This window comes from Tamandua tetradactyla, chromosome 8 (genome assembly GCF_023851605.1).
Source record: "Tamandua tetradactyla isolate mTamTet1 chromosome 8, mTamTet1.pri, whole genome shotgun sequence".
NCBI lineage: Eukaryota > Metazoa > Chordata > Mammalia > Pilosa > Myrmecophagidae > Tamandua > Tamandua tetradactyla.
The window spans coordinates 53,334,720-53,354,781 of record NC_135334.1 but is presented as its reverse complement, the minus strand read 5'-3'; the positions used below and the strand labels follow the sequence as shown (position 1 = coordinate 53,354,781).

Here is a 20,062-nt window from a genome sequence, read left to right as displayed (position 1 = left end):
CAAATTAATTTCACTGTCTGTGGAGATAATTGTATCTTTTAAGATAGTAAATTATCTTGATAAATTTTCCATTATTAAAAATCATCCTTCCTATCTTGGAAATATCTATATTGATCACGCTTGTTGTTTACTTAATCTGTTGTCTTAATGGCTGAAAAATTTATGATTTCTACAAATATATAAACTAAACCGATCAGTGACTTTTTATTCATACTGTCTTTAACAATGAATAAAACCATTTTTGCCAATGTCCTCCTGGGGTGGTTCTGATTGTGGCTGATGCTTGGTTACAAATTGGTTTTTAACCAAAGAATTGCGATTATTTTTTAAAAAGCCAAACAGCTTTTTGACAGGAATTAGAATAAATTCTGGGGCCTGGGCTCCTGTTTTAGCCCCTCCACCCCCTTCTCCCTCCAGGGGAAGTGACAGGGAAAGGAGGATCTCAGCAAGCCTCCAGCCTGCTTCCAAATGAAGCCTTGGGAGGAGGATGAAGGTGGAGGGAGGAAGACCCACCCTTCCCACCCCAGCTAGTGTTATCCACCCTGTATCCTATCCTGTGTCTGAGGGTGTGTGTGTGGGTTCTGAACTAATTTCCATGGCCGGTGGCTTTTCCTTCCATGCCACCACTCCCCACCACATGCCCAGGGACCACCCGCCTGGTATTACTGCATGCTGGGGTCATTGGGGGAGGGGAGGCTTACGCTGTCCTGTGGTCTTGACATTTTTATTTTTGCATATGTAATCCATCCTGTACAGGTAGGTGACTATGTAAATGCTGTGTATTCCCCCTGCCCCCATGGCTGCTGGTGTAAATAAACTGCATCTCCCGTTGGTAAAAAAAAGAAAAAAAAATCATTTTTGAAGCTTTTTTGTTTGCATAATGTTCAGAAATGAAATTTCTTGGATAGTTTTAGTTTGTTCTCCATTAATTTTTCAGTTATGCTTTCTCCTTTCTTCTTGATAAGCCTGTTTTCTTTATTGTTTTTCTTTTGCTTTTTAGGTTAATGGATTTATTTTTTCCTACCACTTTATGTAGTCTCTGTTAATTTCCATTTTTGTACTTATATCTTTTCTTTCCTTTACATTTCATTCATGATTACTCACTTCATTTATATGTCATTTACTTCCTGACAGTTTCTTCATAATTCAGTCTTGGTTTCTCTTTCCCTGTAAGTTTACATAATATGTTCATCTAGCCCCAGCATATAGTGCTCATTCTGAAATAATCTGAAATAAATTAATGTTATCATTATTCAAACTTCAAAAGAATGTCATTTCCTTAGCCTGAGAATTCAGAAATCAATTTATTCCTTGCTTCTTGTTTACATTATCCTTTAGAATTCTCTTTCCTGATATTTTAACCACACATTGGAATAAATTTTTCATGGTTGTATTCTATTTGCTTATATTAGCTCATTCACTCATTTATACATTCATTCATCACATTTCTATTTCATGCCATGTTCTAAGCACTGTGCTAAGTAGTGGGAATATTAGCAATTAAGACAAATAAAGCACTTACCAACCAATACACTCAAGGCACAAAAGTGGATGGTCCTCTGGGTTAGTCAGCTCTGTTCTTCCTTTTCAAGGAGAGTAAACTATTTCAAACTGGCAGCCATCGCCCTCTGAGGCCTGTGATTGGGGGACACTGTGCATGGGCAGGACCTGGAAACCGGAATTCATGGACACAAAATAAACTTTCCAATTCTTAGGTAAGTCCCTCTTTCCTGCGCCCCTTTCACATTCCACTTTCACAGCTCACGCCTTTTCGGAGACACTTTAGCATCCGCTGCTCAGTAACATTAGTGGAGAAGAAAGTGGTGAACAAATCCCAGAAGGTCAAATTGATCTTCAGTGTGTCCGAATTCATCTTGATTAGAAGGAAACAACTGAGACCAAGGAGCCCCAGCTTTTAGTAGTTTATTTAGAGCTAAAATGGAAATGTGCCTCTGAAAAACATGTTAATACCTAGAATCATTCATCCTCTCCATCAGCATGAGACCAGCTTTCCCCAGTATAAACTCACTTTCCCAATATGTTTCCCAAGTTCTACAGGAAAAAGAAATACAAGTGTAATGCTGTATGTAAGCGTTAACTACCCCTTTGCTTCCCTTCTGGTAGTCTTGTATTTTAAAACTAATATATATTTTCTCTTCTCTCAAGGGAATAATCAGAATAGAAACTCAACTAAGGTGAGCAGGACATTGTCATGTCATGAGAGTTAAGGAGGAAGGGGCTCATGAAGAGGCTGTGGTGAGGCAAGACGGTTTGGGTTCCCAGAGGCATCGCATAGTCTTGTTCCCAAAGAGAGGTCTGCTTACTTAGAAAACAATTAAAACAAAATCGAATAACAAAATAAGTACAGAGTTTATTGAAATTGATTACCAAATTCTCCCCTCTTACCTTTATAACAGGCAAAGCCTCATGTCTTCAGGAAATTGCTTCATGTGGCTCAACAGAGATGATGATGAATTAGGAAGCATAATTTTAGAATTAAATCCAGAGATGTAACCTTCCCTTAGCACAGAGTTTTTGGTTTTGGGTAATCTGTCTGTGTGGCTAGTATACCTGATCACACTGGAAATATTTTTGTCTTATGTTTTTTACAAAAAGTGAAATATTTCCCAAATACCACAGGAATATGAAAAAAGAAATGACCAGACGAAGAAAATAAGGGGAATCAAAGTGAGCGTGAATCTTCCCCCAAACTAATGGCATATGCAGATAGCATTTCAGAGTCATGGCAACACTGTCTAGAAAAGGATTCATATCTCTAAGGTTGAACCTCCGCCTCACCTGGAGCAGCCCCGTGACGGACATCTGGCAGGCCTCAGTCAGCTTACTGCACATTTCCCACAGACTTTATTCTGTTGAATCATTTGCACTTCACTGCCCTTGAGTTGTTTGAAAATTTCTTCTTCTTCTCTCTACAGTCTCTCTAGATACAGTTGCTCCTCCCCATAGAGAAACAGGTGCATCATATAGTATTGAGTCTTGATCACCACCTCCCTTAAAAACCACATAATCCAGCAAGGATATTGGAGTAGAAGGATCAACTACCCTCATTCTCAATAGGAAACTTCAGAATTTAAATATTCTTTCCTTGGTCCCATAAGGCAAGAGCTATACAAACTTTCAGTCCCACAACTGGGTCTTAAATATTTGCTAGTCCTTTCTTTCCATCCTTTCCCTGTGCTCAAATCTACCCCCTGTTTAAACCAAGCCCCCTAAGTGGCTCCAGACTGTCTCACGGTGAGGCTTCCTCAAGAATTTACTCCATCAATTATTCCCTCCTTCACCCAAACCTTCTTCCATTTCTCATGTTCTTCTACCTCATTCATATAAATATTTAAATATATTTACATATACACCATAATATACAGATTAAAAACAAACAAAAGTTTACTCTATTGTTTCTGTAGCTACTACTCTATTTATTGTTTCCTTCACAGCCAAACTTAGGCAATGGTGACGTTATACTGAGTACCTAAGAAGCTTTATTCAAATTTTCACTGTTGGTCTAAGAGAGCACACCAGGTCCTGGTTTCCCCTTATATAACTTTTTAGTGTGTGCACTATTATTGTAATGAACTGTGTACTTGGATTACAGATAAAACATCTGAAACTGCTACTATTCCCTGGAAAGTCATCATATTCTTTAACTGGTAACTTTTTTAGCTAAAAAGTCTACATAGCAGTATGCCAACATCCAAAAAAAAATAAAATAGTTTCATTTTCATGACAAGTCCCCAGATTTTAGTAGCTTCTTAATTTAGATTTCTTTGTGCTTCCTGAGGTATTTTCCATAAAGTTCCCATTTCCTTTAAAAGTTGCTTCCACAAAAGAGCCATGGGGTTTAGTGAAAGTGAAGATATTGTTATCAATCACATCCACATACCTATGTGAAAAGGCAGTGATCGAGTGAAGTTATAATCTTGAGTTAAATGTGTTGGTCACATGTTTCCGTATTAAACCTAAATTGATTCTCATATTTGGAGAATCACATCAAAGGTGACAAAAACATATAATAGAAACCTTGAAGGGACCCTAGGGATAGTATCCATTTCCTCAGAAATTTGCTCTTAGATTTGCTGTAATTTGGTGTAACCTAAAATGAAACCCAGCTTGTCTCAAAAGTCAGTGTTCCTGGTGCCACCTGTTCCACAATGAACCAATTCCAAATATTTGGCTAACAGGTCTAAGTAAACTCCCCTCAAGAAGGTTCAACCCAGCTAGGACTAGAGTGTCAAAATTGGTCAAGAACAAATGAAAGAATATACTATTGTCTTGGAATATATATTGAAATATGTCACCTCCACCAATGTTATTCTCCTCAATTTCATTATTATAATTCTAATCCTTCATTTTGATTTATGATCTTAAAGATTCTATTTTGCCTTATAGGCATCATGTACCTGCTTCCTCAGCAGCCCATTCCTCTGGTCTGTATCAGTGCCCAATGTGCTCTGAGGACTCATCACAGAGCTCACAGAGCAGGAAGGCTCCTTTGGTCCTTGTGGGTCCCACAGATCTGAGGCTCACAGCTCTGCTTGTGCAAGGTCTGACTTTCCCGGCAAAGCATTATCTTAGCACAGAGATGGTCTGGCAACAAATGCTTTTCCTCTACTTCACTCTCTAAATTCAGATGCCAGAAGGTCCCTACCCATTCTGTCTGCTATATTTGGGCCAGTTTCTCCATCTCACACATGGGATTGCCAATTTTTTTTTTTTCCAGTTTGAGGATTTGGATTTTCCGTAACAGAGTGTAATGAAATGATGAGGGTGGAGAGAAGGTCTCACCTTCAGTCTTGACATCTGAGAACCTCACCCTGGGTGCGTATCATCACGCCTCTTCACTCCACTGTGGTCCATGTTCTGTACAAGGGTAAGTATTGTACATACATAAACCCCAAGGAATAGTGCAGAAAGCAGGGTTACCAGCTACAGAGCTGTCACCTCCTCTAGACTCAAAGGACAAATGGAGGGAGAGGTTACTGAAACTTAGAGTGATACAAAGTAGCCTCACAATGAGTCATGACCTTCTTTTAAGGAAACTTCCAGACCAGAGCTACGTTGCCGGGAATGTCATAGGAAAATAAATTCACTAACCTTACACTTCTTCATGCCACCATTCTCTCTCCAGGGCTCTCCAATCATCTAACACAGCTGTAAGCCAGAGAGGAATGGAGATCTGATGATGTCGTCTGTATAGGGGAGTCTGCACAGTGAAAAAGAGGGGACAGTAGACCTGGAATGATGAATATAAGCTTTCATCACTGCCGACTCGTCCTGCCTTGCAATTACATGACACCATGTGCCAAAATTCTCTTCAAATCAAAATGAGGAGTGAGGTGAGCCTCTTCCATGGTGCTCATCTAAGAAGACAGTGTCTAAAATGTTAAATATCCACAATTTCTACATGAAAATTCCTCCTGAATTTTACATTAAGGAGACGAGCTTATGCATTCCAGAATTGTTTCAAGCAGAAAAAGACAATTCAGATTTTAAATAATCACCACTGGTTGACAGCTAAAAACCTACCATTTAATTCCAACTGGGTGCTAGTGATTAAAGTAAAAACATCTATTGACCTAGTCCCAATGCCTTAATTTAGTATAAAATGTCATTGCACTTCCCAAATAATGCAGATCACTAGCTCCTGGAACAGTGACTCCTACTCCTTTCTCTTTCCAGTTGCTGTAAATCAAAGAAACCTACTTTACCCTCTTCCCCATCCTTAACGCATATACATGTATTCCTTTTATTACCAAAGGAATTCCTATATGAAAATCTAGGTTCAATGTTATTTCAAAAGACAATTGTGCCATCAATTACATCTAATCCCAAATTATAATCCTGCTATTTCTAAGTATGTGGTATGTTATTTCTTGCTATGTTCCTGATGTCCTTCAAACTATCTGTCTCATTTAGAAGGCTAATACGTTCCTTGTGCTTAGGATAAAGATGGAGGAACCAGCAACCACGAAAGCAGAAAGAAGCAACCAAGAGATATTTTAGGGTTTGTGGACCCTACCAGGAAGAGGTGGGGAGGGCGGAACAGAAGCCACTTCGCCCGCGGTTTTTGGCATCACCTCCCCACGCCGCCCGATGGGGCTCCTGCTGGGAGCGGAGCCAGGAGATCGATCCAGCGGCAGAAAGCTGCCGCCGCCCAGGACACGCCCTGCCAGGTGGGCGGGGCGCAACGGGAAGGGAAGCCCCAGGGTCCTGGAGCCGCTCCGCCCACCCAGCGTGTTGATGGGGCTAGAAACTGAGAAGCCACAGGCCCAGCTGTTCGCGCCTGGAAGTTCTTGGACTTGGGCATGGACCGGGATCTTTACTGGCCCAACTGACGTCATAAATTGGGTTTCGAGAATGTGATCGCCGAGCCCGTGTCTACGCACTCCTTAGACAAATATGGATCTGCAGCCATGCCCTCTCTGAAATCAGCAACTGTGTGATCTACACGTTCTCCACGGTGTTCCTGGCGATTTCCCAGGATTTCGTTGGGGGAAATTCTCTTTGCCACCCTCAGCTGTCTGCACATGTGATTCTAATGTCTTTTGTAAAGACCTGCTTAATGGTCCTGCCTGCAGTGCAGAGAATATGGAAAAATGTAACAGATGGTGCCATTGTCCCATTGTGTCCAAGCCCAGGACCATTTTCTCTTCTGTCAGCCTGCAAGTGAGCCATGGCTGATCACTTCAACACCAGCACCTGAATTAGCATTCCTTTGAATATCCTCATAGGTGACATAAATTCATTGAATGAAGAATAATTTATTTTCAAAATTGCCAGAACTGTGAATGTAAAGGATGATGGAACTGGAATACTACTGGGGACCAGAGCTAATGAGTGATTACATTATGAAACTCACATCCTCTTCAAGGTAGATACAAAAGAGAAATTTCAAAACTGCCTCAGGCCATTGCAGCATCTTTGGAAAAGACTCATGATTATTCCTTGGAGAACTACCACTGATTTGGCTATATAGATTCTACTGTGTTAGTTAAAAAGTGAGTCTCATGACTTTATAATTACACCTTGTATTTGACATGTGTCTAAGAATGTTTGGATATGTTGATGAGCCAAAATTATTTTATTAAATAATTAAAATATCTATTTTAATAAATCATGTGTTATCTTTTGAAACAGTACAAATATACTCACACAGTGATTTAAAAACTTTCAATTTTTAACAAGAACACATATGATTTCCCTATTTCTGAGCAGTATTGATTGCTTTCAAAATGAATTTTTATTCATATTTGCTGTTAACTATTTTATTTATCAGATTCAAATTCTGCAGGAAGCATGTCCAGGTTGGTCCTTTCACTGGGGCAGTTGGGCAGGCAAGGGAGATTTCTTCCGTATCCATAATAACTTTTCTAATTCCCCCCTAAAAACAACAGAGAGAGAGAGAGAGAGATTTTAATAGTTGTACAAAATCACAAACTAAAATATTAAATTTTTCATTTGGTTTCATAGCCCAATATTTACATTCCACAGTATCTCCTGCTATCCATTGGCAATTCGTACCCTACTAATGACTTGATCTTACTTCTACCTGAAGTAGAATTAAGGGTCTGCAGTACAGTCCTTTTCTTTTACATAAATGAATTTGGATAATCCATATATAAACATGATAATCTACATAGTGCTATAACTATAAATATTTATGCACTGATTGCAATATTATGGTGATGGGGAAAATTTTAAATATTCCTAAACATGTTTATAGAACAGGAATATAATAGTAACATAGCAATTATTTCCTGACACTGCTAATTCCGAGTGCGTGGATCATCTATTTCTTTTGTATTTTCAAGCAAGGACACAGCTGGAACAGAATTTCAAATGATTAAACAGAGCACATAAGGGCATTCCTTGATTTTTCAATTATATAATATTCATATGTAAGAGGTAAAACTATCAGTTTTATTAAACAGTATTAAGTAAAAAGTGCAAAACACAAAGGTTTCTTCTTCCTCTACTGGAGTATTGAAAAATGTGTCGTGATCTAATAATTGGCATCGTGAAAGTCATTTACAAACAAGCTAAGTTCTTATGATAAATATGCATGGTAAATCAGTATACTTCAGATCCCAGTATAAAGATAAAACCTGAACTGAAACTACTGAGTGGTTTGTACAACAATTAAAGAAACTATTTTAAATGAAAATTCAACTTTAAAACATGTATATGAACTCATATAAAAGCTAGAAACACTATGTTAAAAAATAAGTAGGTAGTAGTTTAGCTTAGTTTTCCCAACTGTAAAATGTCAGCAAGATAATAGTGTTTTTACGTGTGAATCCATATAAGGCATTGATACTTCATGTATGTATTACAGAAAATAGATAATTCTGTTTTTCTGAATCATAAAATAGTATTTTTAGAGCTCTGAGAATTCATGATTTCTGATGACTCAGGAATAGAGATTTTACCTGGACTATAGGGTGTGGGTCCAGTTCAACTGGCATCTTGTAGGTTCTAAAATTCTGAGATTAGGGTAAGGGTGAATGGAATTCTCTTATTATGGTTTGGAAGTCATAATAATTAGTAAACATATGTCCAAATATTTGTCATACTGGCCAGGACAGAGATAATCTTAAAAGTCTATAATGCAGCTATTTTTATTTGAGTGTATAAGTAGACCTAAGCTACATAAAAAGAATGCTAAAAGGAAAATATCGTTGCATCTCTTGCCTTTCTCCCATTTTCACTAAATATTTCATATCATAGATTTACCTCTTCTGCGCCTGCGGCGTTAGAGGAGACGGCAACAGACCAGGGTCCCTCAAGAGAAGAAAACTCACGCTAGGACCCCCCCACCCCACTCCCTCCCGTGCTCCCGCACTAGGGATCCCTCAATTAATCTCCTGAACGTGCCCAGTAAATGAGCAGGTCTGGGTCTTCGCCAAGAAGCAGGATCTAGAATTCTCTAGAATTGCACAGCATTTAAAATGTATATTTCATTTAATGCGTTTAGCATTTTCCGTACTCCAAAAGCACAAGTGTTTACTGACAGTATAAGATTCAATTACAGGCCAGTTTAATTGACTTCAAAGTTCTAGTTTAAACTACAGTAGAATAATATGGATGGGAATAAAAATACAATAGAAAAGGGTTGGCTGTAAGTACATTTACGTGAATAACGCCAGTGGTCGATAAAAGAGATGTCTTGTAGTCAATGTTATTTTTTCTTTTCCTAAAACGGCACATGGCAGAACCGTCTATACTTTGTGGCACACTCGTGTTCAGGGCAGGGCCTGAACCTGGGAAATGATCAGATGTGTAGGAGTCAGCATAAGCTAGGTGACAATGTACTTAAAAAAGTATTTACTAAGATTTTACTTCTTGCTCAAAGCACATGTTCATTTCCTGTTGTTTTGGCTCTTTTCTATATTGTCTGTATTTTAGGGTCAGTTTCCCTCTGTAATAATATTGATTATGAAGTAGAGAGAAATTGAAAAAAATATAGCAAACCACATGATGATGACTGTTACTTCTTCTTCCTAGACGGTCTTCATGTCAGTCCTGTTCGCATTTCATTGGCCAAAACATTCCACATGACCCCTAACTTCAAAGGAAGTGCCAATGAAGTTTGGGGTCTCTCTCAGCTGCGAGGGCACATGGCCACCTCTACTAAGTTTCTCTCTTCATTTCATAAGGCTTCCCTGGGGGCGTTTTTCATCTGCATCCAAACATCTCCCGCTGTGTGGGCTCTGTCAGCACTCCTATTGCTGTCTTAACAATATGAAATCTTCAACTCATGAACATGGGGTAGGAGGTCTTTCTATTATTTATATCTTCTTTAATTTCTTTCAGCCACATTTCATAATTTTCAGGGTACAAATCTTTCACTTTCTTGGTTAAATTTAGTTCTAGGTATTTTACTCTTTTGGATGCTTTTGTAAATGGAATTATTACATTAATTTTTTCTTTGTTCATTGCTGGTATGTAGAATAATTTCATTAATTGAATTTTATTTATTTTACTATATTATCTTTCTAAATGTGTGCATCACAAGAAGCGTTTCTTAATTCATTGGAATTAAGAAAAGGGGAAATATGGATGCTGGATGAAATAGAGAAAGGAAGGAAACTTCCTACCTTTTTTTTGTGTGTGTGACTCTCTTGTGAGCTAGGCATATTATAAGCACTGCATTCTAATTTATATCATATTTGATTATGACTTTATTCTCAGTTCCCAAAATGGTTAAAGAGATTTTTTTCAAACAATAACATTTTGTAATTTCCAATTTATGATTTTCTTCTGTATTTGTCCAAACCCAATATTGATCCCTTTTTTTTTTTTTTTTTTTACCAAATAATGCTGGCTCCTACTAATTCCATATACTGAGTAGTCTTCCTTACTAGGCACTGAGAACACGAGGGCAGGAATCGTAGCTTTCATCTCTGTATCTCATCCAACTAGGACAGGGCTTAGAAAATAGTAGGTACTATTTCTATTCTATGATATTTCACAACATATATTTTCAAATTCATTCTAAGAATTCTATAGAATGAATTTGAAAATATATGATGTGAAACCATAAGCAAGGCTGAATCTGTTTACCTCACCTTTTAGAATGTGATGCAGACCTTACTATAATGTGGTAGCAAAAATCTTTTATGGTACCTACTAATTTTGAGGTAGAGTCATCTTTAAAACTAATTTTGCAAATTTACTGTTGAATAGGGCAGTGAGTAGCAAAATCTGTATCTGGGTTTTCCACATACATTCAACATGTCAGCCATCTAGAAGGTATATAAAAGTAGATAATTTCTTGCAAGTCATAGAGAATAAAAGCATATATTTAACTAAAATATATTATATATATGTAAATATGGTACACATTGCTGACATTGCCTATAAACCTCTAGATATCTTAGTCATTATTTGTATCGCCAATGCAATGTATCGCCAGTGAAAAACTCAAAATGGCTTTAATAAATAGTCATTTCAATAAAGAACATAAAACTATGTCTAGGAGAATGATATGTGGTTATATATAAAATTTTCAAAGAACTTTGTCTTAAATTTACAACACTTTCCTTTTCTTCTCTTAAATGCCAAAATGTTTGTAAATCATCAACTGTTGCACTATATGTTCTTAACTCAGCTATCTCCTGTGTTTATTCTATGTTTACAACAGGCCAAACCTAGAAAAATATATATATAATTATCTAAGATCATTTATTAAAATCCTCTGAAAGCTTGGCACGACCTACTCCGGGGACTCACATTTACAGTTGTGTGATGAGAGGGTAGATCACCTTTACCGTGTTTGTGGGATTAGGAGGACCTATTAGTGTAGCGTGGAAAGCATATGGGCAATTGAGTATTTGGTGAGATCAATGCCAAAAACACATGCTTACGGAGGAGTGAGTTTTGGAATTACAATGAATTATGATCTATTCTGGAGTTCTAGATTGGTGTTTCAGAGGAAAATGGTGATGGATGTTAATGACATAATTTGTGATCTCAGTTTCTCTAGCTAAATGTATTACTTTGAAACTGTGAGGTGCCCCAGAAAGGCCGTGTTCTTCTAATCCATTCCTGTGGGTGTAGACCTGTTACAGGTGGGACATTTTGATTCCTTCAATTGAGATGTGTCCCACCTCATTCAAGGTGAGTCTTAATCCTCTTACTTGAATCTTTTTAAAGGATAAAAGAGATTAAATTAAGGGAACCATATAAAGAAAAGTCCAGAGAAGTTAAGAAATGACCTGCAGAAAAGAGAGAAACCCACTCAAGCCAGTAGGTGAAAGCAACATACCCTGGGAGAGAAGGGCCAGCAGATGCGAGCCCTGTATCTTTCTGTGTGACAGACGTGTCCCAGATTCTGGCAGCCTGTCTTCACAGTCCAGAAATCATCCTGTTGATGTCCTGAGTTGGACATTTTCATGGTCTTAGAACTGAATTTGTAGCTAATAAATTCCCATTCTTAAAAGTCAGACAATTTCTCATACATTGCACTTTTTCAGCTTTAGCAACTCAAAATACTGTATATGCACTTAGCTGTGAATTTGTAACTGAACAGTGTAAGACTGGATGATTAAAACTTGGAGTATAATGAGTTCATGCTGGAAAGCTGTATAGACTAAGATGATAATATGCAGATCCTCACGAAAGAGAAAGCAGCAAAGGAGATTGAGAAGAACAACTCACAAAAATCAGGATTTTAAGATAGTTGAAGGAAAGGAATGTCTGAAGAATAGGAGTCATTCAATAAATTTATTAACTGTATGATCCAAATAACATCTCATTTCCCCTCTTCAATTTACTACCTGCTTGAAGAACCAGCTCAAGCATCACTGGTAAGAGGGCACACCTGCCATCCACTGGTTTTTCCTTGCATAGTACTAAGTTGATAGACCCTTTGCATATTTAACTTTTTTTTTTTCCTGAGTTTTCTGCAAAGAGAAATAGAGCAAGTGTTAATCCATTCCAGTCTGTGTATCTGGAACAGTTTATTGGAGAGTTTTTCCTTTCTGGATCTTCTCCTTCTCACTATATATTTTTTCAATTTTCTAGAGAAGAAAGGTAAGTCCTATGGCTTTAATCTAATATTTAGTAAATGTCAGCGTTTTTCCACAGATCTTATTATTCCAGAAAAGAACCTAAATTCAATAATTAAAAATGAAAATTAAGATTGAGTGGATTTGACAAATATGTTCATAAATCTTGCATAAATATGATTTTACTGATATTGGAAAGGCTGAGAAAATTTGTCTAAATTCAAAACATATAAACACAATATAACAAAGTGGGTTTATTTCTGTATCATGAGAAAGGTTCAATATTAGGTAATACTTTAATAAAGTTACCCGTACCTATGGAAAAATTAGATGGCAAAAGGGATATGATGAAAATGAAAATATACATCATGAACTAAAAACCCCTAAAATATAAGTAAATAGACATTTTATTAGTATATTAATGTTCATTTCAAGTGCATATGTCAGCATAATTTTAACAGTTGCAAATCCTGTAAACCTTAGCTTACATGAGCAAAACAAGAACATACTAACAATTCCTTAATATTGTCTGGATATACAACCCAATACATTTAGAAAGACAAAGGAATTAGTGGTTAAAAAAAAAATTGTAAATCATAGAATGATTTCCAAGTACTAGAATTGTTTATTCACAATAACACTTACTAATAATAAAACAATTCACCAAAATATCTAGGAATCCAAATGGACAGCTCCACAAAGAAGGGAGAGGTCACAGATTCATGAGGATCCCACTACTACTTCCGGCACACAGAAGATAAGGAGAGCAAACTTCTTCAGGAACAGTCAGTCTAATCCCATGTGTCCTCCACCATCCAGTCACCTCATTCTTTATTCCAAGAGCTTGAATTCATGGTGTGCCTCAGAGGAAATGACATTGAGGAATGTGGTGGGTTTCAGGATACTGAGTTGACTTAAAGTTATTCTCCCAAGAGGGCCTTTGCAGGGGCAAAGAAGAGTATCTTTTCCTCTTGACAAAGATGCCCCAGACATTCATGGAAAGTTCTCTCTCCAATTCTTTGGGGTAAGGACACAGTTCACTTGTAGTCTGAGTCAGAAGATTCTCCTGAGGAAGTTGAACCCTCAGACTCACTGTCTTCATCCCCACTGCTGGAATCTGAGGACTTAATGCCTTCATCATCTTCCTCATCCTCCTTAATTTCTTCCGACCCCCATGAGGAGTGGTACTCATCCAAAACAGTCTCTGATGAATGTGTCCCTGGAGCTTGCAGTCCCTGGCCCTCTCCATGTCTTCCTGGCAGGCTCTTCACTGATGAGGACTGCACAGCTGTCCGTCTAAACTTGGGGCTCAGGCCTCCCAGCACGTCCATGTTCTTCTGCTTAGCAGAGGTGGATTCTCTGTACGCAGCATATTCCTTGGGAGACAGACTCTTGAGCCAAAGATCCATGTCCACCTTGTACTGCTGTTGCAGCTTCTCAGCCAGTTTCTCATACTGTTTCTTCAGGCTCTGTGGGACGTGCTGCCAGTGTCTTCCAATCTCCACCATGCACTCTTTCTCTAACATATGGTGCAAGTCACTTCTCACCCACAAATCCTCATGGAACTTGTGGTATCCATTCATTGGAGGCGTCATGGGCTCTCCATAGAACTTCATCTTTTTGGCAAAGTCATTAGTTTCTGGAAGGGACCTCATTTCTTTCACATTTTCCTGAAAACTCTTTTGGGTTTGGGCTTGGTGCTTGTTGAGGATATCAAGTGTCTTGGAATTTTGGAATATATCAGGGTGTTCTTCCTTGAATTGAGTAAGTTTTTCCTTAAATTCCTGTTTCTCTCTCTGGAAATCTTCAACATATTTAAGCTTCATCTGCTCTGGGAGCTCCTTGTATTTCTTGGACAAGACCTTGGTCAGCTCCTGCTTTTTCAGCTCAGGGTGCATTAGGGAGAACTCAGAGCACTTCTCTTTGTAGAAGTGGAAATAAGTAGTCAAGGCTTCTTGGGAAAATGTGATTGTTTTTTCTTGTACTTTTTGCTTTTGCAGGGATTTTTCACAAGTTCTTGAGCTTCCAGGACTAATTCCCGTTAATGTGCGAAGCTTCCTCAAATTATGAGAAAGCTCTAACCATTTCACTTTGCATGTTTCTCCAGAAAATTCTTTAAAAGCTACTTTTTCCCAATCCAGATGAGAATGGGTTGTTTTAAACTTATACTTGTCATCTGATGGAAGGTTATTCCTCATGCGTTCCAGTAACATCAGAATGTCTTCTTTGGACCAGTGGATTTGGCTTTTAAGCAATGCCATTTCTAGGTTTGAGACACTTATATAGTCCTAGAAGTCCAGGAAATCAAAACCCTTCACTGAAGACTCAGCAGTATGGTTATTTCTGGAAATCCTGCCGAATGTGTGATATAAATCTCTGAGGAGAAAGAGAAGGAACGTTACTCTTCTATAACATGAATAAAAAACAAACAAACAAACAAACAAAAATCACCTCCCCCTTGGAATATGTCCGTTCTATAATTTACCTTTAATTATTTAAAAGGAAAATTTCCCATCTTCTAAGCTGAAAGTCATGTTTACCCTTCATTTACACTCTCAAATATCCCCTCTCCCCCCCTCAACTTGCCCCCATCCTATCCCCCACAATTTCATCAGGCCTGTCTTAAGTAGACAAGTGACTGGCTTGTCATACAAGGGGTTTACAATAAGAGAAAAGCCCCAGGAAAGGGGAGTAAAAAAATCAAATGCAAAGAGAAATGGCTAAAATGGAAAAGAATGGCCCAGATGGTCAAGACGGAAGGTGCAGTTGAAGAGCTGGAAATAGGAATGAGACACACCAAGGATGCCCTCACCCCAACAAAATACAGGAACAAAACCAAAAAGAAGCACATATCTCACTGTGAATTTGAACTTGAAGTAAATGACTGGTTTATAGATTTTCTGGACTCTGTGCATCTAGTTAGTTGTACACTTCTCTCTTTAGATAGCAAGAATTTAGTGAGAATTACAGAGCATTTCCAACATTTATGTGGAAACTGCTTCTTATCTGTAAACTTCAGTGAAAATTTTACCTCCTTCAGAAAGCCCTACTTAGAACGCCACGTGCAGGAACTTAAATTAATGGCAGGTCTGATTCCTACTATTTCCCCATCTCCATTTATCTCATTAACAGTCTTGTCTTTTCAAATTGAATATCTCTGGTACACATTTCCTCTGGTCATGCCCTAAATTCTCATAACTCCTTCAGTATTATTTTTAGGATAATCTTCCATTTTAAGATGAAGCTCCACAAAAAACAACTTTCAAAAAATTAAATAAAACATTAAGTAAAGCCACATTTATATAATTGGAGGGTGAATAAAAGAAGTGTGACATGGGGCCCCCAAGGGTGAAAAGTTATGGAAGAAAGAAAGTGAACATTAATATCAGGCTTAAAAGTCAAAAAGAAGGTGAACTTCTGAGTTCAGCTTTGAATACTTGGGAACATCATTTTTGAGAACAATGTGATATTCTCAGAAGAGAATAAAAGATACACCCTTAAAGAATCAATTTAAAATTTTTTCTGCATCAGTGAAGAATTAATAGTTGTAATAATGCAAGATGAGATTGTTAAAGCAGAATTAAAGACCATAATTGAAGTAGAAGTCTGAAAAAATATTGTCCAGATATTATACTTCCATGATGTAGAAAAGACACTTGGGGAAGCTTTTCTATAATGAGGATTAAAAACTGCAATGGAACAAAAACTTTGAAATACATGAAGTGTTGAGAAAAGATATTAAACTCAAAAGCTATTGAGTTTTAATTTCAACAATCAGAAAAAGTACTATTTTATCAATGTCCTTAGGAAACTAAGAATGCAGACAAACTAAAAGAACCGAAAAAGTAATTAGATAAAATAACACAAGAGGAAGTAGTAAAAACATACAAGAAACAAATAAATCCATACATTGTGTTTATGTGTTTACAACTCACTGCCATGACTCAAGAAAAAATAAGTTGTTTGTATTAAACTTCCAACTATTTTGTAAGTTATGATTGTGTAAAATAAAAAATCAGACATATTCTAAGAATATTCTAACATTAGAAATGAGATGTATCGTATTTGGAAGTTGAATTTAGAAAGGATGATTTGGTTTCTTTTCAATTATTCTTTAAATATATGATGATGTGTGTAGAGCAGTGGAAACAAAAATACAGTTGTGGTGTGTGGCATTTTATAAGCCAGGCATTTTTCCAAATTGTAGTGGGTGGAATAGTGTCTCACAGAAGAAAATATCAAAGTCTTAACATTCAGTACCTGTGAATGTGATCTCATTTGGAAATAAGATCTTTGCAGATGTAATTAAGGATCTCAAGATGAGATTATCTTTGATTTACAGTTGGCCCCCAAAACAAACTCCTATAAGTGTCCTTATAGGAGGGAGACTTGAAAACGCAGAGACACAGGGTAGGTCATGTGAAAACGGAGGCAGGAGTTGGAGTTTTGTTGCCACAAGCCAAAGAACCCCAATGGTTGTAAGCAGACACCAGAACCTAGGAGAGAGGCATGGAATGGGTGGATGTTTCCTTAGAGCCTCAGAGGAAACCAACCTTATCTTGGACTTCAGGCCTCTAGAACTGAGAGAATAAACTTCTGTTGTTTTAAGCCACTTGGTTCCAATGGCAGATCTAGGAAACTAATACGCAAATGCTTCACTCACTCTCATTTGCTTCCTCATAATTTCATGAGATTGGTTTATCATTATTATCTCATTATATAAGTGAGGAAAGTAAGACAATTGAGAATTTATATAACTTGCCAAAGTGGAGCAGTGCGATGGTGGCTCAGTGACAGGATTCTCACCTGCCATGCCAGAGACCCGGCTTCAATTCCCAGCACCTGCCCGTGCAAAAAAATAATAAAAGGGGAAACAACTCAAATGTCCATGAACTGATGTTTGGATAAATATAATGTGGAATATGAATACAATTAAATATTATCCAGATAAATGAGCTACTGACACAGGCAACAAGGACTTGAGAACATTACGCTAAGTTAAGTAAGACAAACACAAAAGACTATAAATTGTATGATCACATTTCTGTGAACTATCAAGAATAGGCAAATTCACAGAGACTGAAAGTAGATTAATTTTTGCCAGGGTCTGGAAGGAAGGGGAAATGGGTAGTGAGTACTAATAGGTATGGGGCTTCTTTTGGGAATGATAAAAATGTTCTAGAATTAGATAGTGGTGATGGTTGTACACAATTTTGAATATATCCACTGAATTGTGCACTTAAAATGTTTGAAATGGTGAACGTTACATTATGTGCATTTTATTTCAAGAGGAAAAGAACAAATCATCCTTACTAAAAACAGAGGAGGGGGACTTTGGAAATGAATAAAAGATTTTGTAAATTAAAAATACTATAGCAAAAATTAAAATCTTCAACATAAGATTAAGAAAATAAAATTCAGAAAGTAAAAAACAATTTAAAAAGTTAAAAAATAGATGTTATCAGTCAAGAAAGCAGGAAATAGAATCTAATGCAGATAGTTCAGGACCCTTTAATGAAGAGGCTACTCACAATGTTGTCAGCAAGGCGACTAGAACACAGCAAGGGAGTGAGGCACCAAAGTCCAGCCACAGTGGGAAGCTGCTTCCTCCCTAAGCCTGAGGAGGGACAAATGATCTCTAGCTGAATTTCAAGAATTAGCTGATATGTCTATAAATCTTGAGAAGACTTTTCAGTTCAAAGAGTTTGGGAATGAGTTTGCTATGGGTGTAGAGAAAACCAGGCAAATGAAACTTAAAAACTCCCAAGAAAATAAAAATGTTATAAGAGAAAAAAGTTAAAATTTTCACTTCTCATAAGGTCAATAGAAGAAACATATTATTTGAAATTACAGACAGTCTAATAGGGACTATCTCTCTTGGTAGACCTATAAAGAAGGCAATGTATCTCTCATCAGGAGTTTACAGACATAAATATCAAGAGAAAATTTCCATTATGAGGAAATGTGGAGGTAATGTGGGAACTGAGAGGTGGGAACACTTCTCTGCACTTAACTTTCAACATTCATACACAGAAATGCTCTTCTTGCTACCCATTGATAGAACAACCCGAGAAAAATTACTGCAGATACATAGATTATCTATGTAAACTAAATCAGTCACCAAAAGTGCTTTATTTTGTTCTATGATAAAGCTCTACTCCCATCTATCTCTAATACAAAATAATTGATTAGCATTGCATTCATCTTTGACTGCAACCTTTAGTTCTGAAACTTTAAACAACTGAATCTCCTTTTGTCTTTGCTATCAGCACATTAAAATAAACTTAATGTAAAGCTCCACATTGTTCATAATAGAAGAAAAATATATTCCATAATCATATCAGACTAATATCAAAATGTCATAACCACTTGGAAATAATCAAATCCCAAAATAAAATTACATCCCCAGTGTCATCTAATATATTGTGTTTTAAAATAAATGACTGGAGATCATCAGAATTGCCACTTATAAACCAGAGCGAATGCAGAGAATCCTCTCATTTCTGGTACTTCAACTTCAATGTGCTCAGCAATGTCATATTTCTACCACCATCACCAATTCCTGGATTCTTACTGGCCCCTTTAAAGACCAAAGCTGCAACCTTAAGCTTCTAAAGAGATATTTTTCATATTCTACAACAAGGTTTTCAATTAAGTTTTTGCTATCATGTCATGCTAGGACTGCATAATATCTGGAACTGCCTGTCAAGAAATTCACAAGGATCATAAAATAACAGAAAAGATCATATTAATTTATAAAATTCAAATTAATAGCAGGAATTAGCATTCTATAGTTTGAGTAAACTGAAATTAATTGCATAATTTTTATTAACTAGACACACTACCATCTGCTTGAGAAAGTTTAAGCCTGATGAGTGCTAAATTAAAATTCTTTCTCATTTTTGAAAGAAAGACATGCAAATTCATTTACTCAATTCTGTACTCACCTGAATAGTCTATAAATAGTCTCACCAGCACATATATACCCTGTTGGCTCTGTTTTCCTGGAGAAACCTGACTAATAAAACAAGAGGGTATTGTTTGTAAAAGGGTTAATTAGCAAAATGATTAGTTAGCTTTACAAAAAATACAAATATATGATTCAAATTTGGATTTTTAAAAATCATAGTGTATTAGTTAGGGATCTCTAGAGAAACAGAATCAACAGGAAATATTCACAAATATAAAATTTATAAAAGTAACCATGAGAACGTAGAGTCCAAAATCTGCAGTGAAGCTGACGATTCCGATAGAGGGCCTGGATGAACTCCACAGGAGAAGCTTGCCGGCCAAAGCGGGAAGAGAGCCTGTCTCTTCTGAATCTTCCTTAAAAGGTCTCCAGTGATCAGATTAAGCATCACTCATTAAAGAAGACACTCCCCTTGGCTGATTACAAACAGAATCAGCTGTGGATGTAGCTGACATGATCATGATTTAATTCTATGAAATGCCCTCATAGCAAAAGACAGGTCAGCACTTGCCAAACCACCCAAACAGATACCATCACTTGGCCAAGTTGACACATGAACCTGACC

The 20,062-nt window shown here is 37.2% G+C and overlaps 2 protein-coding genes across 2 annotated transcripts in view; both read right to left on the bottom strand.

The window, feature by feature from the left end:
- The window catches only part of LOC143644381 (tripartite motif-containing protein 43-like), a 273,323-nt gene that overhangs the window by 145,779 nt on the left and 107,482 nt on the right, over positions 1 to 20,062 (bottom strand). The window lies entirely within an intron of this gene.
- On the bottom strand, positions 13,565 to 14,788 carry LOC143645096 (upstream-binding factor 1-like protein 1). The gene is given in 3 exon segments (XM_077114712.1): positions 13,565 to 14,491; positions 14,494 to 14,565; positions 14,567 to 14,788. Coding segments are annotated over 3 exon segments (1,221 nt in total).